Source organism: Haliotis rufescens, unplaced genomic scaffold (genome assembly GCF_023055435.1).
Source record: "Haliotis rufescens isolate VD_foot unplaced genomic scaffold, xgHalRufe1.0.p SCAF_44, whole genome shotgun sequence".
Classification (NCBI taxonomy): domain Eukaryota; kingdom Metazoa; phylum Mollusca; class Gastropoda; order Lepetellida; family Haliotidae; genus Haliotis; species Haliotis rufescens.
In genome coordinates, this window is record NW_025964157.1 from 1,088,243 (window position 1) to 1,113,517 (window position 25,275).

Here is a 25,275-nt window from a genome sequence, read left to right on the forward strand (position 1 = left end):
AAACGAAACTAGATTCATCCAATGGTGTAATTACAATGAACAAGTGCCGAGATGGCAATAGACAGCCTCCAACTCGTGTCATCATCATCTCAACGTGGCGCTAGTGGTCCGAACTGATCACGCCAGATTTGTGTAACTTGCCTCTCTTGTCACTTATTCTGCGTGTGATGTTGAAAAAAATCACACTCTTCTCCGACTTAAATTCCCTCTCACTGAAAAATCTCCTTGTTTGAATAATACTCTCTATTAAAGGTGAGATGACTCAACTGAATCAATCGATTGAACTGCTGGGAAATACCTAATCTTGTTTCTGGCTATTTTACACTTAAATTGTTCCATGCCTACACCTTTTTCAAGTAATTGATATCCACTTATCAAGAGTAAAAAGGGCTCCTTGAAGAAGTCCCATTCAATTTAACAAGTCATCTATAATACCTTCTAAGACTGTCAAACAAGAAAACCGTTTTTCAAAAGAAACAACTGAATTCAAAACCAGACATTTTTATTGATGGTGTTCCACGCTTTGAAGGACTTCTTTCTTCAGCTCTTTGAGATTATTTAACAGAAACTGGGCATGTAAAATAACGTAGTTTATCTTCGGCATAACAAGAAACATGTCTAGCATTGATCTCATGTGCAACTCTGCCCAAAATAACTGATAATAGACATAATGAGATTTACGAAGACTCTGAGTTAGAATTGGTCCCCAGCAACCTATGTTGGTTGTTAGAGGCAACCAAATGGATCGGGTGGTCAGGTTTAGGGACTTGGTTGATGCATGTCATCTTTGTTGTTTGTTTATTTGTTTATTGCCGCACTAGGCAATATTCCATCTTTATCACTGTGGTCTGTAAACAATCAAGTCAGGACCAGACAATCCATTGATTGACATCATGAGCATCTATCTATGCAATTGGGATACGATGACATGCATCAAGCAAGTCAGCGAGTCTGATCACCCAACTCTTACGACAAGCATAGTCACCATTTACTGCAAAATGGGTTGCTGAAGACCTTTTCTGACCCTTTTCACGGGTATGTCATCCTATCCCAATTGCAAGGATCAGTGCTCATGATGTCAATTACTAGATTGACAGACGCAAGTCCTACCTCCAGGAGATGCATGTTATCACACAGTTATCACAGAGTATACAGACAGAAGCCCTACCTCCAGGAGATGCATGTTATCACACAGTTATCACAGAGTATACAGACAGAAGCCCTACCTGCTGGAGATGCATGTTATCACACAGTTATCACAGAGTATACAGACAGAAGCCCTACCTCCAGGAGATGCATGTTTTCTCATAGTTATCACAGAGTATACAGACAGAAGCCCTACCTGCTGGGGATGCATGTTATCATACAGTTATGACAGAGTACACAGACAGAAGCCCTACCTGCTGGAGATGCATGTTTTCACACAGTTATCACAGAGTACACAGACAGAAGCCCTACCTGCTGGAGATGCATGTTATCACACAGTTATGACAGAGTACACAGACAGAAGCCCTACCTGCTGGAGATGCATGTTTTCACACAGTTATCACAGAGTACACAGACAGAAGCCCTACCTGCTGGAGATGCATGTTTTCACACAGTTATCACAGAGTACACAGACAGAAGCCCTACCTGCTGGAGATGCATGTTATCACACAGTTATCACAGAGTATACAGACAGAAGCCCTACCTGCTGGAGATGCATGTTTTCATACAGTTATGACAGAGTACACAGACAGAAGCCCTACCTCCAGGAGATGCATGTTTTCTCATAGTTATCACAGAGTATACAGACAGAAGCCCTACCTGCTGGAGATGCATGTTTTCATACAGTTATCACAGAGTATACAGACAGAAGCCCTACCTCCAGGAGATGCATGTTATCACACAGTTATCACAGAGTATACAGGCAGAAGCCCTACCTGCTGGAGATGCATGTTATCACAGAGTTATCACAGAGTATACAGACAGAAGCCCTACCTGCTGGAGATGCATGTTTTCACACAGTTATCACAGAGTACACAGACAGAAGCCCTACCTGCTGGAGATGCATGTTGTCACACAGCTATAACAGAGTATACAGACAGAAGTCCTACCTCCAGGAGATGCATGTTATCACACAGTTATCACAGAGTACACAGACAGAAGCCCTACCTCCAGGAGATGCATGTTATCACACAGTTATCACAGAGTACACAGACAGAAGCCCTACCTGCTGGAGATGCATGTTTTCATACAGTTATGACAGAGTACACAGACAGAAGCCCTACCTGCTGGAGATGCATGTTTTCATACAGTTATCACAGAGTACACAGACAGAAGCCCTACCTGCTGGAGATGCATGTTTTTATACAGTTATGACAGAGTACACAGACAGAAGCCCTACCTGCTGGAGATGCATGTTTTCATACAGTTATGACAGAGTACACAGACAGAAGCCCTACCTGCTGGAGATGCATGTTTTTATACAGTTATGACAGAGTACACAGACAGAAGCCCTACCTGCTGGAGATGCATGTTATCACACAGCTATGACAGAGTATACAGACAGAAGCCCTACCTGCTGGAGATGCATGTTATCACACAGTTATGACAGAGTACACAGACAGAAGCCCTACCTGCTGGAGATGCATGTTATCACACAGCTATCACAGAGTACACAGACAGAAGCCCTACCTCCAGGAGATGCATGTTATCACACAGCTATGACAGAGTATACAGACAGAAGCCCTACCTGCTGGAGATGCATGTTATCACACAGTTATGACAGAGTACACAGACAGAAGCCCTACCTGCTGGAGATGCATGTTCTTCGTGAGTGTCTCCTCCAACATACGCTGGAGCTTCTTGTTCATGTCCTTCAGTTCCTGATCATCTCCCTTCTTGATCACCTCCAGGATCTTGTTGAGGGACAGCTTTTCATCATGGTTATGTGAATGGGATGGGCGGCGATCTGGAACACAAAACATACCGTATATGACCGCGTATAAGCCGAATTTTGAGGACCAGAAAAAAGATTCTGTAGAAAGGGGTCGGCTTATCCACGGGATACACTTTCATGATAGTATTTTTCAGATCGTGATCTGTCAGAACATCGGCTGAATGACGGTCCGATAGATTACAACTTCCCGAAAGTTTGGAAGTTGCCACGACTAGAGCCATTATTCTTATAAATTATCAATAAAGTTATTATTATACACCAATGTTGTCATTATTAAAAAAATGTTATGCATGTTACTCCTTCCGATAATAAGTTTTCAATTGAATGTTCAAAGTTTATCGTTCTTCGTAAACTCCACAATCTTTACATGTAACAATATATGTAATTCACAGCTATAATATATAATCCCCAGATAAAATCGCCAATAGCTATTACGTACGTTTTGCAAAGTTCATAAATTGATAGTGAACAAGTGTCTACCTTTATTGAAAGAGGCAAATAAACAACTGTATCGGCAAGTTATTCCGTTCGCCATTTGCAAAAACATGTGATCAGCTGTTACCTGTGACGTCACGAACGGTGACCACTGTGATTGCTTCCTGTTGTTTAAAGCAACACGGTACACAAGGAAATGAGCATTGATAATAACGGGCCGATTGGTATTGTCATGTTGTTTACACAAACATTTTCAAGTTGTGGGTGCTTAGCGATCGTGTTGGGAGCAGGGGCTTAATTCCTTTGTTTTCGAGAGATTAGTTTAATAAACTGGAGAAGCCTGTGAGTAAGTGATGGTCATTCAATGTGTTCATAGTATGATAGTTTATTTAATTCAATTGGATTAACATACAATAGTGGTGTAAAGGGGGTTATAAAAGTTGGTATATTTTTACAGACTGACATTTTCATCATGAGTTTTAAACAAAAACGCCATGCTTACGATGCTGAATTCAAACTGCGAGTCTTCGCGCCAGCTGATATATTTTCTCACGGGTTCATAATTCTATATACACCGATTCACAAAATGGCGCTTGGTTGTTGATGGCAACATATAACGATCATTATGAGACTAAAAAAAACCACGAGAAACAGCTTCCCACATTATGAAAGTGGATGACTGGTTTGTTAAATCTTTTTTAGAAATAATAATGACTTTTTCAATATAATTACAACGTTTTTCATCTTATATTTTTGAATATTTGCGAGTACCGGCACATGTCTTGCAGTCCGACTTCGCAGTGTTTTTTGTCTTTCAATTCCTGATTCGGCTTATCTGCGGGTCATATCATTTTCTTTCGTATTTCAATGGTCAAATTAACACCTCGGCTTATCTACGGGGTCGGCTTATCCGCGGTCATATACGGTACACTTCAAAATCAAATTCTTAAAAATAGGATCAGGCTCCTAGCTGCTCAACTAACTCTGAGTTTATTCGCTGAAAGAGAGCCATACACCTAAACACACCTAGGAGAAACACAGAGATTTACCAGCATACAGACCTGTGAGTATGGTTTTACGCTGCTTTTAGCAATATTCCAGCAATATCACAGCTAAGTAAGGATAAGAATTTATGGATGAACAACTTCTTTATTACTTATCCATAAATTCTTATCCTCACTTAGTACTCCAACTTCTAAATGCCTATCAAAGAAGTAATATCACAGTTGGGGAAACCAGAAATGGGCTTCACACATTGTACCCATGTGGGGAATCGGACACGGGTCTTCGGCATGGCGAGTGAACACTCAAACCACAAGGCTACCCCACCGCCCCTATACACACCTGTGCAGAGACTGATATTTGGCCCTATGTCTGCAGCAATTGTCAGCACAAATTCTCAAATTGAAATTAAAAATGTCCCAATGAATGTTGTTATAGTCATAACTAATGTTATGGCGTTGTGGAGGTGACTTGTATTTCACTGATACGGGGCTGTTCAATTAGTATGTCCAACTTGCACGACCCATGAAAATAAAGTGAGAAGATATAACTTAGTTGCCCTTGGGCAAGTATGAAAATCGGCGATGTTAACTTTGGAACTTTGAAGACGCATAGTGTGAATGTCAACTGCAGATGAAGTAGTTTGCTAGTCATTTCTCTATTCTGCACATCTTCAATTACCGGTTGCTTCAGTTAATAAAGTTTTGTTTCTTCTTTTCTCTGATTTAGCAGGGAAAGTTGAAGGAGGACATTTTGATAACCACTAGGCTACCCCACCGCCCCTTTTAGAGTGAGTGAGTGAGTGAGTTGGGTTTTACCGCTTTTTACACTATTCCAGTTATATCGCGGCCTGTCAGCTTTATGTGGGAGGAAAGCCCGAAGTGATGCAGGTCTCAGACGTTTACCACTTCGGTGAAACCCACGAGCACGGGTATGGTGCTGACAAACCTAGAAACATAATTGGGGCGAACCGGGATTCGAACCCACAATCATAGGTTTCTGGTGTGCCCAAGGGACGCAGCCCTGCACAGCGAATTGCGGCGCCTTAGACGACTGGGCCACCCCTGCCCCCTGACATGAGTTGTGAAAAGTGATATTTTCATTGCAGTGAACATAACACTTAATATTTCACTGAAGTGAACATAACACTTTGATGGGACAATTGTCTTACAAGAGTTACCTCCCCAATAATTATTTTCCTTTATCATAAGTGTCTCGCCCGTTCAAAAACTGTTGACTTCCTATTTACGTTAGTTACCTTAGTTCACATGGCAAAATAATGACAGACGGTGATTTATGGAGTTAATATTGCATCTTGCTGTTTGTTATTTTCTTGAAAATGTTTTGTCATAAACTGTAAAATTCTCATTTAACTCATCAATCAAGACTGTTCATTTTGCAAAGAGCCATTCTTTTACTTGTATTCTTTGGCTTCAACCAACGGGTTTGTAGATTTCAAGAATATTTTTGGTTGAAGCTGACTTTGTATATAATCATATCCAAATGTATGACAATTTTTTTATTGACATCAAATATTTTTTGTTACTTTTGTTTATTTTTTTTTAAATTTTGCAAACACAGAACTATATTTATATTTGGGGTGGTGAAAGGTCCCTGTGTGTTGGTAGGGAGAATTTACATTTCAAGGATTTACATTAGTTACGACATAATTCATTTTTCTGGTAGACAACTACACAAACAGTATATAATAAAAATGGATTTCACGAAAGGGGTGAAAGGAGATATTTTCATGTGTGGCTATGCCACTCGTGAAAATACCCCCCCCCCCCCCCTGTCACTCTACATATTTCAGTAATATATACTTAACTCAAGCAGCATGGACAAAATGCTACAGACAAGAAACAGCAAAGATGGTGAGGTGAGGTGAAATGGGGTTGAAAATTGTGATCAAGATTATTGCACTTGCAACATGTGTGTGTGTGCTTGTACTAGCCAGGACTAATGCTGGTTTCATAGTGCTAGCCTACTGAGATATCATGCCGCAGTTTAACATGAATACACCACTCAGACACAGTATACTGACTCCAAGCCGACCAGTCCTTGTTTTAACCTCATCATGCCTAGCACCAGGCAGGGCAACAACAAGTACCATCTTTTAACGTCTTTTGGTATGATGTGTCCAGGGATCGAACCACCAACATTCCACTCTCTGTTCAGATGCTCTATCCACTCTATTGAGGCAGTCATTACAGGAAAGAGAAACTCTTAGCCTCATCTACCAGCTCACTTGAAGCATAAAATACATCTCATTACTTCATCCAAAAGGGAGCCCTAACTACAATACAGAATATACCAATTATAGTTGAATTCCTGTGTCAACTTACCTCTATTGATTACATGGAGAAAATGACATTAACCTTTCCGCAGAAAATGTCATCAAGGACATCAAGCATTTGTTACAATTATAGTCCAGTCAAACATGCAAATAAAAATGGAAGACATCAAAATGAATTAATCTGAGTCTTGTCCACCTAATGAGTTGACCCACAGTCTTCCCCTACAGCACTACACCAGCCATAGAATGGCGACGAGAATCATGGAAAATTAGACGTTTATCACAATCAAACTCTACTATAGCTCAAGAATATTCTGGGTACACGCAGGTCGGTCTTAATCAATTGCAAATGCTCTGCAGACTATTAGTTTCTGAAAATAACTCCAAATCCTAAATCACAAAAACTGAAAAAAGATTTTCTGATAAATCTTAATAGAAAGCGTCCTCATCAACCCTATAGGAGTACATTTTCTGAAAAGGAAAACTACAAACAGGTATTTATGACCTGCAATTTGCCTTAAGACAAAGTTCAATGAGTAAGGCATATCCTCTGAAATAAGACTTGAAAGAAAAAAACAGAATGGAAGATGATAAAATATTCGATGATCACCCATAAATAAGTAATGTTATGTATGTCAATGCTGGGATGATTAGATTGAAAGTATGCATCACTCCAGATTTTCATCCAGTATTTGAATTCAACTCCAAACATCAAAAGCGTTTGTAAGCTCTTTATACTTCCCTTAGGTCTGCAGTTAGCTGTTGTGTAATAATACAGGTTTTCATGTTACCAAGTGCAATCCATGTCAAATATATGCATAAACCCAGCTAAACAAGTAAACGACTTGCCTGTTGTTTGATCCAGGTTACAATTGTTTGTTTGTTTGTTGTTTAACACCGCACTCAGCAATATTCCAGCTATATGACGGCGGTCTGTAAAAAATCAAGTCTGAACCAGACCATCCAATGACTGACATCATAAGCATCAATCCACGCACCTGGGATACGATGACATGCATCAAACAAGTCAGCGAGCCTGTTAGTCACCTCTTACATCAAGCGTAGTCGCCTTTTACGGTAAGCATGGGTTGCTGAAGGCCTATTCTACCCCGGATCTAGAGGGGTCCAGGTTATACCATTCAAGTGAGTGAGTGAGTATGGTTTTAGGCCGCTTTTAGCAATATTCCAGCAATATCACGGTGGGGGTCACCAGAAATGGGCTTAACACATTGTACCCATATCGGGAATCGAACCCGGGTCCTCGGCGAGACGAGCGAACGCTTTAACCACTAGGCTACCCGACCGTCCCTATACCATTCAAGGCCTCAGCAAAGCTTTCAAAACATTTTATGATGCATGTGGAGAACATTTCCAAATTTGATGCATCATTGACAAAATTATGCCCTTTTACAATTCCCTTTTTTGACTTGTACGGTATGTTCCCATGTATTTCAAGATGAACAGTTGATTTGCCTTTGCATGTGTTTGTGACACTGACATGTTGTATCATCACTATTCGATAGAGATTCAAAAACACTTGCTTACGATATAATTTTCAAAAATATGAACCAAATAAATTTTATACAAATTGGGCATCACATATTTATATTGGTTGAAGATAAACTTGATTCCCTTGAATACATTAAATTGTATGTCATATTTGAACTGACATTTCATTTCATATTCTATAAGTCTCTGGACCATTGTTTATATATATAAAGCCATACAAATGAATAGAAAGTGCTATGTTGATGTGTGTATGAAAGTGGAAAAACATTCAGAATCTGTGTTCATCACATGGTTAATTCTTATTCAAAATGAGGATTGCACCTCCCTTTTATGTCAAATTTAAAAAGAAATGAAATCAAACATTAGGTAACAGAAAACATAAACAAAGTTTGACAACAAGTTCATGACATATCAAGCATGATCGCATTCATCCCAAAGAACATTTTCCACTTACCTGTGTTTACAATGTTAACATGGCTACTTTAACTTCAAAACTTACTGAAGTGTTAAATCAAGAAATATAATCAATAGGATTATAAAGGATGGTTTCATTTAAATATTGTCAGTATCAATAGACTTACATCCTCATTAATATAAAAAATGATGATTATATTTATCGGCTAATGAATACCTTTAGGACTTTATCCATATATTCATATTATTTGCAAGTTTTATCACATTTTCGACTGAAACATTTCAACAATGTTGACATTTTGGTGCTCTAGACACACAAGAAAGACTGTCCTTGTAGTACTTTCTTGACTCTAACACAATCAGGCACTGTGTTAGCCCAGCAGCATACTTGTGTGTAGGTTCCTATCAAGTTACAAAATCAATATTTAATGCTACAAACCATCAGAAAGAAATTAGTTTGATTACGAGACATATATACCTAGACATAGTCTGCTGAAGAACTGACAAGCTCAGTACATTGTTTGTTGTCTCAGACAAGAAATTATGCCTTATTTTTGTTGTGTTTATTTGGTATAACCTTACTGGCTCTGTTACAGAGTCATATAAATGATGCCCTGAAGACATACTGCTAGACAGTTATATTTGTGTGACGGTTTCTGAATATTGTTGCTTTGTGGTTTGAAACAGATGGCATGAGGATTGTCCCGAACTCACTGAAAATAATTTCAGATGAATTGGGACTGGTAAAGTGGGAGCCAAGTGGTCGGGTGTCAAGTTGTTCTCAAAATTCATTAAAAGTTGCTGCAGTACAGGTTAGCTTAACTTCATGGGGAAACGGAAAGACTTAAATCAATGGACTTCGGTGGGAAAATGCTCGAGTTTTTTTCAGTTGTGATACTGATGTAAGCTATGTATGATTCAACAGTCCAATCAATATACAGGAATAGGATGTTTAGCCAGGGGATTCTATGTCCCTACTGACAGCTGATGATCTTCTGAAGTTGGATACAAACAATTGACAATTTCATCATGAGATTTGTTTGTTTGATTGTCTGTTTTGTTGTTGTTTAAAGCTGCACTCTGCAATATTCCAGCTGTATGAATTCTGTCTGTAAATAATGGCTTCCCGACTAGGAAATCAAGAGATTGACATCAGAGGGCATTGATCTACACAATTGGGATACGGTGACATGCTCCGACCAAGTCAGTGAGCCTGACCACCCGATCCCAATAGTAGCCTTTTATGACAACCCTGGGTTGCTGAAGACCAGTGTTAACCCAGATCTTTACAGGCGACAAGCATGGATTGCTGAAGACCAATTCTAACCCAGATCTTCAAGAGGGACAAGCATGGGTTGCTGAAGACCAATTCTAACCCAGATCTTCACAAGGGACAAGCATGAGTTGCTGAAGACCAATTCTAACCCAGATCTTCACAAGGGACAAGCATGGGTTGCTGAAGACCAATCTAACCCAGATCTTCAAGAGAGACAAGCATGGGTTGCTGAAGACCAATCTAACCCAGATCTTCACAAGGGACAAGCATGGGTTGCTGAAGACCAATTCTAACCCAGATCTTCAAGAGGGACAAGCATGAGTTGCTGAAGACCAATTCTAACCCAGATCTTCAAGAGGGACAAGCATGGGTTGCTGAAGGCCAATTCTAACCCAGATCTTCACTGGATTGCTGAGGACCAATTCGAGTCCAGATCTTCACTGGATTGCTGAAGACCCATTCTAACACAGTTCTTCATGGGGAACAAGCATAAGCTGCTGAAGACCAATTCTAACCCAGATCTTCACGGGCAACAAGCATGGGTTACTGAAGACCAAATCTAACCCAGACCTTCACGGGCGACAAGCATGGGTTGCTGAAGATCTTCACGGGGGTATTATGAGACCAAGGCATCAAAGCAGTGCACACAGACATGAATCTATATCATCTTATTAGAGTATTGTCTCTATACTGGAACATGGCAGTATTGAAGGTGGAATGGTTTCAGGAAAAGGCTGGCATTGACATTACACACTTGATGAAGACGATGTGGAGTGTTTCATCCCATCAGTGAGACTATCCTAGCATTCCTTAATATTTCACAGTCTGGTGGCTCGCTAGTACAACTCATAGCTGTATGGATTATTCAATACTGCTGAGAGATTTAATAGTTGGGAGAGCCAAGGAGATGTACATCACGGCTGTAATCCCACTAACCCACTGAGTAAATACAGAAATTAGAAATTATGTGTTTAGAATAGTATGACATTAAGAGATTTAGGAGAAAACATCTTGAACTCATGGCTGGTCGCAGACTTGCTACCGTTAGTCTCTGGGATTTCGAACAACATTGTGACATGGAACTTCCTTAATGATTGATTTACAATATATATCCATTTTGTTTCAATTTCAGAGGTTAGATAAATATGATAATTTTCTTCACTGTTTACGATAGTTTAAGTGATGGAAGGAATATGCCTTTACACAATTTTGCTATTATCTAAACATTAATGGGAGGGGCTAATATTGAGAAGCAGACTTAACACCCATATACATGCTAAGAGGAAAAAAGTGGTGTCACATTTAATATTTTCCTTGTAAAATTCAGGGATCATCAATTACAGACAAACTTTTTAACGATAACTCATCAAATGCATTGCCACTGCAAAGATGTTGTAGAGAAAACAAAGACTTTTCAGAAGTTATTACATATACATACTACTGTAGAAATACTACAAATTTTACCAGAATTAGAATTTGTAAATGAGTTGGGTTTAAGGCTACTTTGAACGGTATTCCAGTTCTATCACAGCATGTCAGCTTAATGTGGGGGGAAAGCCCGAATTGATGCAGGTGTCAGACATTTACCACTTCGGTGAAACCTACTAGCACGGGTATGGGGCTGACAAACCTAGAAACATAATCGGAGTGAACCAGGATTTGAACCCCTAATCATAGATTGCTGGCATGCCTGAGGGATACAACTCCACACAGCGAATTGCGGGGGCTTAGATGACTGGGCCACAACAGTTGCCCCCACAGAATTAGAAAATTTCACTATTGAGTTAATACATATATACAAGCTGATACAAATGGTATCAGTGTAGGAGAAACCATGTCTCCGAGGGATAACTAGAGATTGTAAACCCTCACATGAGGGAACGTCCCCAAATGTGAGGGTTTACAATCTCTAGTAATCTCGAGGAGACATGGTTTGTCCAAACCGACTCATCGCATAGACAACGTTTTTAATTAAATAACTGTAATAAAAACTCTCAAATGCATAACCTGTATCGGAGATGAAATATCGCCTGCAGTCGTTAACTCGGTTCAATGACCTCAGCACGTGGGTTTCGCAACGGGCGAAATCTGCACGTGCATCTCGCAATGGCACGAAATCTGCACGTGCGTCTCGTAGGCTGTTCATAGTTTTTGTTCTATCAAGGGTTTACAATGATTGTAAGCCCTCCTGCGAGGTGTTACAATCGTTGTAATACCTCCTACAAGGTGTTACCACAATTTCAAAAACTCCATATCCAGTTACACAAACAGCAAGTAGGTTTATAAATAGACTTACTCAGTATTCACTTGGTGAAGGAGTAAGAAATTGCCCTGAAAGGCCGTAATAGACAATAAAGAAGCTGTTATCCATAAAAACATTCATTTCTTATAAAACTAATTGGTTAGAAAAACTCAGAACAACAAAATAGAAAAAAAAGGTTTGTGTATTAATCACATATCCCTACCTCAAGAAAAAAAGCAGCCTTTTGAAAATTTAGTTCTAAAGTATTCCTACTATTGTGACATCCTCATTTTTACAGACAAGCCCAAGCCTTGTGATGTGGAGTACACAGTACATGACAGCTAAGCTCCAAATGTCAAGCTGTTTTGATATGACTGAATTTCACAATACACTCTCTTTGGCATTGTCAAATTTTCTCTTGTTATTGCCACATAAACCTAAAATAAACAAAGAATTACAAGGTGGTATTTCACAACGCTTATTACGTAAAACTCAAAATTTGAAGTTGCCTATTGTTTGTGTTTGACCAAGAAGAGCTTTCAAAGACATATTTTCATTCGTGTGGATGTGGATATCTGCAAATTGACTGTCTAAACTAGATGTGATACAGTTGGCGCAGACCGGAATTCACAGATGGCAGATTCTAAAATGTCACGGTACAACCGATAAGTTTGGGCAAGCAAAGAAATTATTTTTTTCAAAACTGTCATTATTCAGCAGTAAATAATCATTATTAAGAAAAAGATTCACATAAATATCTCTAGAGTATTGACTGGTAATGTGTCTATAATTTGATTAGCTTCACATCTCTATCATAAATGTATTTTTTTATTATTCAATTTTAACTCATTTTTTTTCAGATGGAAAGACGTTTTAAAATGAAAACAAATACATACTATCTATAATTGAATTAAAAAACAATCATACTTAAGATAGCTAAATTGGAAGAGATACATATATATATGATATTTATCTCCACATGTGTGAAAGAAAATTATTCACTTTGCATGTTTTTTCAAATAGAAAAAGTGAGAAAACGACCAAAAATTGAATTAAAATCTTGAAGCTATTTCACTAAAGACACCAAATTGTAAGAGATTAACTTTCAGTGCCTAAAAATTCATGGAGACAACATATGTTTTTGTTCAACAAGAAAAGACATATGTCACCATGTCATAAAAGAATGAACAGTCCAGAATTTGTTTGTTTTTAAGTATTTGAGTGTTTAGCACTCAAAAATGTTCCATCTGTAAATTTTGTTTGTTTGTTTCTTTGTTGTTTAATGCTGCACTCAGCAATATTGCAGCTTTATGACAGGGGTCTGTAAATAATCGAGTCTGGACCAGACAATCCAATCAATTCACACAACTAGGATAGGATGACATGCATCAACCAAGTCAGCAAGCCTGTCCACCTGATCCCGTTAGTTGCGGCTAACGACAAGCAGAGTCACCTTTTATGGCAAGCATGGGTTGCTGAAGACCTATTCTACCCCGGATCTTCCCAGGTTTCCATCTGTATGGACCAGACACTCACATGAGCACTGATCCACACAACTGAGATACGATGACATGCATCCACCAAGAGAACGAGCCTGACCACTTGATCCCCTTAGTTTCCTCTTATGATAAGCATGAATTGCTACAGACAGATTCTAACCCGAGTCTTCATGGGGGCCAAGACTAGTAATGAGCGAGTGAGTATGGTTTTACGCCGCTTTTAGCACTATTCCAGCAATATCACGGCGGTGGAAATTTGGGCTTCCCACATTGTACCCATGTCGGGAATCGAACCTGGGTCTTCGGCGTGAAGAGCAAATGCTTTAACCACTTGGCTACCCAACCATCCCCTCAAGACTAGTAAAATTCAGGTAAGACCATAGTGACATTTCCTCAGGAAGATGGCAGCTCTTTCACAGATCATTTTTGGGGACTAGTCAAAATATGAATGAAGTCAGTAATATGTCGAAGTCTTATCACAGCAGCCTATAAATAAGAGTCTGGAAGAAGTCTCAGAAGTAATTTAGAAAAAATGCCCAGTTACTGTAAATCTGGAAATAAATGTGTCTCCTAATTAATACGACTTCTGACCCCTAGCCAAAAATGTGACTCAATGTCAATGCAACTCACTCACCCCACCCCATCCCGAGTGGAAGGATACCCCGTAAAAACAATAAACAGTGTTTTCCCAAAAAACAACACACAGTTTATATGTTTACTCTGTAGTTAAGGCAATAAAGTAACTGAACCAACAACAGTTCACTGATTGGTATGCGGAGAAGGTGTCAACAAGCTTGACATGAGTAGGTAGAACTCTTGACCCAGGCAGTGATAACTCACCGGATGCCCATTGTGTACTTCTTATTCTTTGAATGACATTGTAACTTGTTATAACTGCTGCGTTTGTGTTTATAATCAAGTTGGTATTTCCGCTATCCAAAGTGTGCAGAGGCCGTCTTATTGTTGATAGTCATTTGGAGACATAAATGCGGAGTTAATTAAGGCGAGCAAAGACCCCTCGCTTTTTTGCATTTAATTCACGCTCGCGTTAATTTCAAGATTTACAATATGTTATGTGACACTTGGACCTCATCCACATTTTCAACATTTTCAACATCTTCAACATCATCAACATCAACATTTTCAACATCATCAACATTTTCAACATCTTCAACATCATCATCTTCATCAACATCATCAACATAATCAGCCTCATCAACATCTTCAACCTCATCAACCTCATGAGTGAGTGAGTGAGTGAGTGAGTACGGTTTTACGCCAATTTTAGCAATATTCAAGCAATATCATGGCTGGGGACACCAGAAATGGGCTTCACACATTGTACTCATGTCGGAAATCGAACCCGGGTCTTCGTTGTGACGCCTCATCAACATCTTCAACCTCATCAACATCTTCAACATCTTCAACATCATCAACGTCATCAACATCTTCAACATCATCAGCAGCATCAACATCTTCAACATCTTCAACATCTTCAACATCATCAACATCATCAACATCATCAACATCTTCAACATCATCAACCTTATCAACATCATCAACCAAGTCAGGTAAGAATCACCTGGAGAAGTGGAAGTCAGACACTTAAGGTTTTTATGCAGTTCTCCACATAGAAAGTTTACAAAGCATCTAATACACATAGCATTTTCAATATCGATTCCAAAAATCGGCTCTCCACACAATCATCCTCAGAATCTAGCCTCGCCATGGGATAACAATAAATTCAGCAAAAAAACATCCTATTGCTTAAAATTGGAATTGGGAAGTGGGATTTTAGTATCAGTTCGGTTTAAGCTGTCAATCTACACACAAGAAGAGTTTCGATATAGCACTCAGTAATAATAGCATAACAAACATAAGGCCAGCAGCTGGTGAAACTTGGTCAATATCCAAGGGATCGAAAGTCATTTCAAACTCAGTCATCTATACTGACATAAGTAGGTGCATTATGCACACATGGTCAATTCCTGTCAAATATGGTTCATAGTTATTGCAGCAAGCCAATTCAGATCACAACAGTCAGATAACATCTGTCAAAGATACGTTTGAGTAGTTGAGCAAATATTTTCTTGATTCCATTACTCAAACATAAACTATTTCCAAACATGTCCTTGTGCTCGTGGATCCCTGATTTGGTGAGGTGAGGTGAGGTGAGGTGAGGTGAGGTGAGGTGAGAGGAGGTGAGGTGAGGTGAGGTGAGGTGAGGTTAATGGGGTTTAATGTTACGTTGAAGATTATTACACCTATATATAATTCAAGATTATTGCATGTGTGCGTGCTGATTTACTAGTGCTAGCCCACTGAGATACCATGCTGCAGTTTAACATGAATACCCCACTCAGCCACAGTATAATGAGAGGGTAACAAAAAGTACATTTTTTAACGTCGTTAACACATCCGGGGATCGAAGCCCCGAACTTCTGCTATCTGGGTGGACGCTATACCACTAGACCACGGAGGTAAGTGAGCATCACAACTGTATTTAGAAGTATTTCATTGAAGGTTAATTAAAATCTAACCACTTCAATGCCCCATCTTTAAGATAATAAGTTCCAAATCAATCTTCTGCGAACATTTCTTGAGTTACTGTGAGAAGGATACATTTTAAATGACCTTGGAGTAAATATGACCTTCATTAGTTACAAGTATTTCAAGAACCTTCTCAAGGGCTAGTACATAAAACAGATATAATGTACCTAGGCAAAACGCCTCCTAACAATGTGAAATAGAATATGCTAGTCACTGAAACTGGGTCACCTTGAACTACAACTGATAATGGAACGACCTTCACTGTGACCATGGCAACATGTAGGTCACTCGGATTCTTTTCAGATCTCAACCTTGCCCAAGGACATGTACTAACTTTCATTGATGTACAGTATATCCTTCTTGAAATTGGCGGTTACCCCGGTAATTATTTTTCAGGCTATGCTTTCAAGCATGACCTTGACCCTTGACCTGACTGATCAATGCGTAAAATATATATGATCCCCACCCACCACACTAGAAACAGCCTGCCTCAGTCAAATGTATGTACTACTTTTGTCACCCAAAATTAGAACGTGCAGATGTCTTTTACGATATCAGCATTCAGGGCAGCTGCAGGTGATGAAGTATGACTTGTTCTGAAAGCAATTCCCAGTGTCAAGCCGACATTGTATGAATGCTTCCTTTGCCATCTGTCAAATAGCTGTGAAGTTTAAAGAAAACAGTGTCGTAGGTTCCAAATGTCCAACTAGTGGATCATAACAATTGCCATAGATCAGCAGGTGTTTCTGTCACAAAACAATATTCAATTTTCGTTCCAGATGCTGAAATCATGCTGAATTTTATTACTGTTTATGACTGTGACTGTCAAACAATTGTTGATTGCCTATTGAGTGAGTGAGTGAGTGAGTGAGTGTGTGAGTGAGTGAGTGAGTGAGTTGGGTTTAATGCCGCTTTTAACATTATTCCAGTTATATCACGGCGTGCCAGCTTAATGTGGGAGGAAAGCCCGAAGTGATGCAGGTCTCAGACGTTTACCACTTTTGTGAAACCCATGAGCACGGGCATGGTGCTGACAAACCTAGAAACATAATCGGGGCGGACCGGGATTCGAACCCACAATTATAGGTTTCTGGCGAGCCCAAGGGACGCAACTCTGCACAGTGAATCGCGGCGCCTTAGACGACTGGGTCACCCGTGTCCCTGATTGCCTATTGCTCATGTGAAGTTGGTGAACATTAATTCCTGTGAAACAAGTGAATTCACCCATGTCTGTGAAGGTTGTCATCCTTAGAAAAAAAAGATGTCCTCCCTTATCACTTTTCCCCCCAAAAGTAGATTAGAATCTAATAATTAAATTATTGTGACCTTAAATACTTTGTGACAATTTTAATTATATGAAGCAAGTGATGAATGTATGTTCGCACATGCAAAGTGAAAAAAAAATATTGAAAGTACCTGGTAAGCTTTTTATGTATTTGATTAGCACAGTATGATTCATGACAGACACCTGTAGATTCAGTAATCGATCCAGTTCAACAAAAGTAGGTGAGGTGAAATGGGGTTTAATAAGTTGTTTAAGATTTTTTTCAAACACATTCTGGCACGTGTGTGTGGCTGCGAGTCATAGTCCAGACTTATGTCGGGCCAGGTGATCAAACCATCGATCTTATAATCTCCGGGCAGATGGAAAATCTGAACTAAATTTGAGCAATAAAAACATTTTACCGGACCAATGCTTGAGAACAGTGGTTAAAAGTATTGTGCCTGTTGTTTAACACATTAACAATACTCCAGCTCTATGACAGTGGCTTGTAAATAATCAATGATTGATGTCGTGAGCAATGATCCATGCCATTGGGGTATGAAGACATGCAATCAACCAAGTTATCAAGTTGACAAGCCGATCCATATAGTTGCCTCATACGACCAGCCATAATCGATGTAACTGTCATCAATCAATGTTTTTAGCCAACTCATTCAGTATTTGTTAATATTGGCTAGTATTGAGCACATCCACCAATGGCTAAAGTGATGACGTAAATCCTGCTGGGGTATTGTGCAGGTAGCTGGGGTACTGTGGCCCAGCTTTGATTACTTGTGGCCTATAGCCCGTGTCTTTAACTGTATAAATGACATTGTTATGCCCAAATATGTTTTAATAAACATGTTTATAAATATACCTTGGATTCATGAATCACTCGTGTATATATCAACTTGGTCTTGTTGCTATATGGCTGAAATAATGTTAAACTTAACTCCCTCACTTACGACCAGCATAGGTAGCTGGGGATCTATTCTAACCTGGAATCCCCACAAGGCTGAGCTAATTGACCAGAGTTTGATAATAAGACAGGACCTGGGTTCCATGAGTTGTAGAAACCTAGAGACTCCCTTAAAGTGTTACTTATAGCAACATTAGGCTTAGGACAAGGACCACTAAACTTTCCCTCTCAATTTTGAACACTGTTGATCCTCAACATCAAGAGGTAGTGAATGTTGCTTAATGCCATAGAAAGCAGCATTCCAGCTAAACTACAGCTGCCTGTAAATAGTTGAATCTTGACCAAACTAGTTTTGTTTGTTTGTTTGTTGTTTAACGCCACACTCAGCAATATTACAGTTATATGATGGCAGTCTGTAAATAATCGAGTCTGGACCAGACAATCCAGTGATTGACATCATAAGCATCTGTCCTCGCATTTGGGATACGATGACACGCATCAACCATGTCAGCGAGCCTGACCACCCGATCATGTTAGTCGCCTCTTACGACAAGCAAAGTCACCTCTTACGGCAATCATGGGCTGCTGAAGACCTATTCTACCCCAGTCCTTCACGGGTGGACCAAACTAGTAACTTAAAGCAATGATCCATACCATTGGGGCATGCAAACAGCCAAGTCACAGAGTCTACCTGTTACATTTAAGCTTATTATTATTTTCTTGATCATACATTTAAAAAATTTGGTGCTAGCTGACCCTTCCAAATCCAGAATTTGGAAAGTCACGGTAAAATGTCATGCTTGAATGAGATCCAGGAAAACACATTTTAACATGTTTAATGGGGGGCTGAGTCCGGTTAACATCCCCAACTGACTCTGGCTGAGAACAAACCTTGTGCTGACAAACCAAGGGTCATAATCAGGGCAAATCTAGCATTTGATCACAGGATCCTGGCACACCAAATCGAAGCAACTCTGCACAGCAAATTCCAGGGCTTAGATGACTGAGCCACACATGTCCCCCACGAAGAAAGGTGAGGTGAGGTAAAATAGGTTTTAACGTCACGTCCATGATTATAGCATTTATATACAACCAATCCTTGTTTTAGCCCCTTAATGCTGAGCACCAGACAGGGCAATAGTGCCATATTTTAACTTCTTTTGATATGACAAGCCCGGGGATCGAACCCCGGACATTCCGATCTCTGGATGGACACTTTACCACTAGACCATGGAGGTGGTCCCCATGAAGAAAGGAAACATTAATTACCTGATCTGCTGTCCATGACATAGTAGCTGATAATGGCAGTCTTTTTCAACAAGTCATCTGCCATACACGCATTGCTCATCTCCAGGTGAGAGACCTGAAACATCACAAGCATCATTCATTGGAGTAACAGGTACATATCTGTTAAACTGTTTTGATGGGTGTCCATGGTTAGGCTAGACACTTGATTAAACTTGGTTTACAAATACGCCAAAAATTGAAATGTGAAAATTTAAAGAAAATTTAAACATAAAGCGTTTCTTAGTTCGCCAACCAGAAATAAGATAAAATGTTTAATAAATATAGATCATTACAATGAACCACCAATCCATCAAAGACATTAATGTTGTTTCTTTCCTTATTCCTTTTGCTGACACCTTTATTTCTACCAACCTAACATGAGGAAAGAGAAACATAATATTTATTATGTCCCTACACCACAGTGTACCTGCCCAAACACACAGTGTACTTACCCCAACACACAGTGTACCCACCAAACACACAGTGTACCTACCCAACACAGTGTACCTACCCAAACACACAGTGTACCTACCCAACACACAGTGTACCTACCCAACACAACACACAGTGTACCCACCCAACACACAGTGTACCTACCCCAACACACAGTGTACCCACCCCAAAACAACATACGGAGTACCAACCCCAACCCAACACACAGTGTACCCACCCAACACACAGTGTACCTACCCCAACACACAGTGTACCCACCCCAACACAACACACAGTCTACCTACTCAACACACAGTGTACCTACCCAACACAACACTAAGTGTACCCACCCCAACACAACACACAGTGTACCCACCCAACACACAGTGTACCTACCCCAACACACAGTGTACCCACCCCAACACAACACACAGTCTACCTACTCAACACACAGTGTACCTACCCAACACAACACTAAGTGTACCCACCCCAACACAACACACAGTGTACCCACCCAACACACAGTGTACCTACCCAACACAACACTCAGTGTACCCACCCCAACACAACACACAGTGTACCCACCCCAACACACAGTGTACCTACCCAACACTCAGAGTACCCACCCAACACAACACACAGTGTACCCACCCAACACACAGTGTACCTACCCACCCCAACACTCAGAGTACCCACCCAACACAACACACAGTGTACCCACCCAACACACAGTGTACCCACCCAACACACAGTGTACCCACCCAACACACAGTGTACCTACCCAACACAACACACAGTGTACCCACCCACCCCAACACACAGTGTACCTACCCACCCCAACACACAGTGTACCCACCCCAACACACAGTGTACCCACCCAACACACAGTGTACCCACCCAACACACAGTGTACCCACCCAACACAACACACAGTGTACCCACCCAACACAACACACAGTGTACCCACCCAACACAACACTCAGTGTACCCACCCCAACACAACACTCAGTGTACCTACCCCAACACTCAGTGTACCTACCCAACACAACACACAGTGTACCCACCCCAACACAACACTCAGTGTACCCACCCCAACACACAGTGTACCCACCCCAACACAACACACAGTGTACCCACCCCAACACAACACTCAGTGTACCCACCCCAACACACAGTGTACCCACCCCAACACAACACACAGTGTACCCACCCCAACACAACACACAGTGTACCCACCCCAACACAACACACAGTGTACCCACACAACACAACACACAGTGTACCCACCCCAACACAACACTCAGTGTACCCACCCCAACACAACACACAGTGTACCCACACAACACAACACACAGTGTACCCACCCCAACACAACACTCAGTGTACCTACCCAACACAACACACAGTGTACCCACCCCAACACAACACTCAGTGTACCCACCCCAACACACAGTGTACCCACCCCAACACAACACACAGTGTACCCACCCCAACACAACACTCAGTGTACCCACCCCAACACAACACACAGTGTACCCACCCAACACAACACACAGTGTACCCACCCCAACACACAGTGTACCCAACACAACACAACACACAGTGTACCCACCCAACACAACACACAGTGTACCCACCCAACACAACACACAGTGTACCCACCCCAACACACAGTGTACCCAACACAACACTCATTGTACCCACCCCAACACAACACACAGTGTACCCACCCCAACACACAGTGTACCCACCCAACACAACACACAGTGTACCCACCCCAACACAACACACAGTGTACCCACCCCAACACAACACACAGTGTACCCACCCAACACAACACTCAGTGTACCCACCCAACACAACACACAGTGTACCCGACCAACACAACACACAGTGTACAAACACAACACACAGTGTACCTACCAACACAACACACAGTGTACCCACCCAACCCAACACACAGCGTACCTACCAACACAACACACAGTGTACCTACCAACACAACACACAGTGTACCTACCAACACAACACACAGTGTACCCACCCAACACAACACACAGTGTACCCACCTTCTCCTCCAGAGTCCACTTCTGCTGCTGTACATCTGCCACCCGCGCCATCAGTTCCCCGTACTCCTGCTCCACTTCACTTGTGAAACTGAAGTTGGCCGTGTGGTTCGGTGACTACAACACAAAACACTCGTCTTGGAACCTCTGCACGAACATGACAACGTGCAGGGGATAAACACATCCATACACACATTTAACAGAATGCCAAGTCAAAAAGATATTGTGCCTCTATAGGATTTCTTTAGACAGTATCCTAACATCCAGAGAAATTTCAAATCCAAAGTTGGGTACCGAGCTTTTACTTGACATGACACCATGACACTCAACAATACATCCTAAAGCAAGATGTAGTCATGCCATTTGTTAATCTGTTTACATTATTACAGAACATGTTCTTTCTTTTAATCATTTCAATCATAATATCATTACTGTATACCGCAGTGTATACATGGTATAAGGCAGTTTTTTTTACCTTGATATAGGGGCATTTGAAGGCATCTTCCCCAGGCAAGGGAGTTAACTGACTGAAAAAAATCAAATTTCCACCCTTGCGGAACTAGGCTGGAATTTCCAGGCTCGATCATAGCGCCACCAGGGGCTATTACAGGTTATGCCCCTTTAATGTCCCTCCTATTGACAATCAGATTCTATATCTCATATCATTTGCATTTTCTTCAAACAAAATGGCTGCTCAATCAAGATGACGATTTCACTACATGATTTTGATTGGACAATGCATAGATTGGTTAGTCCAGCCAAAATATAACTCCATAATTGCAGCCTAGTTTAACAAGGGTGGAAACTTGACTTTTATTATCAGTTAACTCACTTGCCTTGGAAAGATCGTTTGAAGTGGGGTCGCCCTATATACAAGGTAGAAGATCTAACATATTTTGCGAGCTGTACCACTTTCAGGTTCCACTGGCGATGTCAACCGGCGTTTGATAGCCAGCCCAGTACTGATGTAGTTGACAGTAAAACAGCATTTTGTCCAAAATAACTGTTCCAAAACCTATTTTAGGTATCTTTATCCTTTAAGGTCAGTTCCTTCCTCTCTCAGTTACAATACAGTTCTGTTAACATTGAGCTACAGCTGCTCCTGCACAATCACTTCACTTAGTGGACTTACACATGTTGCAATGGTATAACTCAAAATAGCGCACATACTTATTACTACTCAAAGAAGTTAAAGAACACCCAAATCTTTTAACTACTAATTTCTTTTGAGCAGTATATATACTGACGCAAAGAAAAAAGGTAACAGCTGTAAAGAGTGAGTATGAATGTTGTTTTGCAATTTTCTACATTTTTTAATCTCCTATATTTTTGTTTTTCATATTTTAGTGCTAATCAGCTGTGCAATTTGAATTTCCCTTGGGATCATAAAGTCTTACCTTATCATATCTTTTATCTTATCACAGCAGACTGTAATGCATCAAGTCTAATCAGTGGTTGATATTATGAGCAACACTTTCCAGTTGTGATGATTACACACAAACAACCAAGTCACAGAATTTAAACACTGATTCATTCAGTCGCCTCACTCAGCAATATTCCAGCCATATAAGCCAGTTAATAATCAAGTCTGGACCAGACAATCCAGTGATTGATATCATGAGCAACAGTCCATGTCATGGTACAATGACCATTCAACCAAGTCACTAGGCTGTTTCATTAAACCCCCTCTTATGACCAGCACGGGTTACTGGAGACCCAGACTACACACAGGTAGTTGATGGAATAAATCACAAATTTGACTCAGTACCAACCTGAGGCCCACTAGCCATGGAGTCTTTGGTTCCTAATCCACTGGCCCCTGCGCTCCAGGACGACACAGAGCTGAAACAGAATTACATCGGCATTCACCAACAAGGAACATTTACCACTTGTATTCTGACATACATAATTATATAAGAAAATAATTGACCTTCTGGAACAAATTGCAAAGTAATTCCTATTCAACATGAGTGAGTGAGTGACTTTGCTGCTGACATGGCAAAGGCTGATCCAGGAAAAAGTGGGGTGTACACAGAAATCACATAGTTGGCCAAGGGTGCAGTTTACAAATAAGGTGTCTGAATAAAAGGGGGTTGGGAAAGGGGGTAGGCGGTACAATTAAGACACCACATACATAACAATACTGAGTGTGTTCATAAACTTAATACTCTGGGTATAATCTCTCATATAAACTCACAAGCAAGTCTACAATACTCTGGCAAGTCTACAATTCTTAATTCGAGGTCTTCGAGAGATTCTCTTGGCCCTTTCTTATTACCTATTAAACGACAATTTTAAAATATCCCAAAATATTTTAACTTCAGAGATTAAAACTTGGTCTGATCCTAATGATTATGCAATTAAACTTATTCTACCATTTGATATCCCCACAAAAGTTACAAATGAAAGAAAGGAGGTTTCCTACAACTCACCTACTGTCTCCCCTCAATGGGTCTGATGGGTCGATGGGTCGGAACAGATCCTCTATACCTGCAACAGAAAGTGATATAAAGGTTGTTCATGATGGCCTGCAACATTTTCTTCCATCCTCAATCCCTGTGACAAGTTAACAAGAGTTGAACAACAATTTTATGGCAGTCATTACATGGATATGAAGTCATGGCATTTATGATTTTACAGCTTCAATACACAATCTGTTACAAGGTGGATGAGTTGTCTAAGCCACTGCTTCGAGTGGTACTTCAGCCTCATCCTGGACATCAGCTTACTAGGGGAGAACATCACCAAGTGATGCCGGTTGTAGCCATTTACCACTTGGGTGAAACCTACCAGCATGGGCAAGGTGCTACAACACCAAGGATCATAATCAGCCCAAATCTAAGATTCAAATCCATGGTATAACTAAGGGACACAACTCTGTTTGAACTTAGATCACATGCAACCTGTGCCTTCTACTACCCTAGGACCAGAGTAGAGACCTGCACATAAATCTTTGAGCCAGTGAAAGTTTACACGTCATAATTTTATTTGGGTATTGATAGTTTTCTTTAGGAATTTATTATATTTTTACTCCCTTGGTCCAGTCTGTTAGGTATTTTTAAGCCAATGAGTAGACATTTTCGAAAATATTCCTGCTTAAAATGCTGCTTCATGTGTCTTCTGATTTGAAATTGTTCATCATC

General features: G+C 40.5%; 1 protein-coding gene across 1 annotated transcript in view; it reads right to left on the reverse strand.

Moving 5' to 3' along the window:
* Positions 1 to 25,275, reverse strand: part of LOC124136035 (GRIP1-associated protein 1-like) — a 97,433-nt gene that overhangs the window by 45,690 nt on the left and 26,468 nt on the right. The window contains exons 24-28 of the mRNA XM_048383101.1: positions 24,565 to 24,622; positions 23,905 to 23,974; positions 22,136 to 22,249; positions 19,617 to 19,710; positions 2,793 to 2,953 (exon numbers count right to left, since the gene is read on the reverse strand). Of these exons, the coding sequence (XP_048239058.1) occupies positions 2,793 to 2,953; positions 19,617 to 19,710; positions 22,136 to 22,249; positions 23,905 to 23,974; positions 24,565 to 24,622 (497 nt within the window). The remainder of the gene's footprint in view (positions 1 to 2,792; positions 2,954 to 19,616; positions 19,711 to 22,135; positions 22,250 to 23,904; positions 23,975 to 24,564; positions 24,623 to 25,275) is intronic.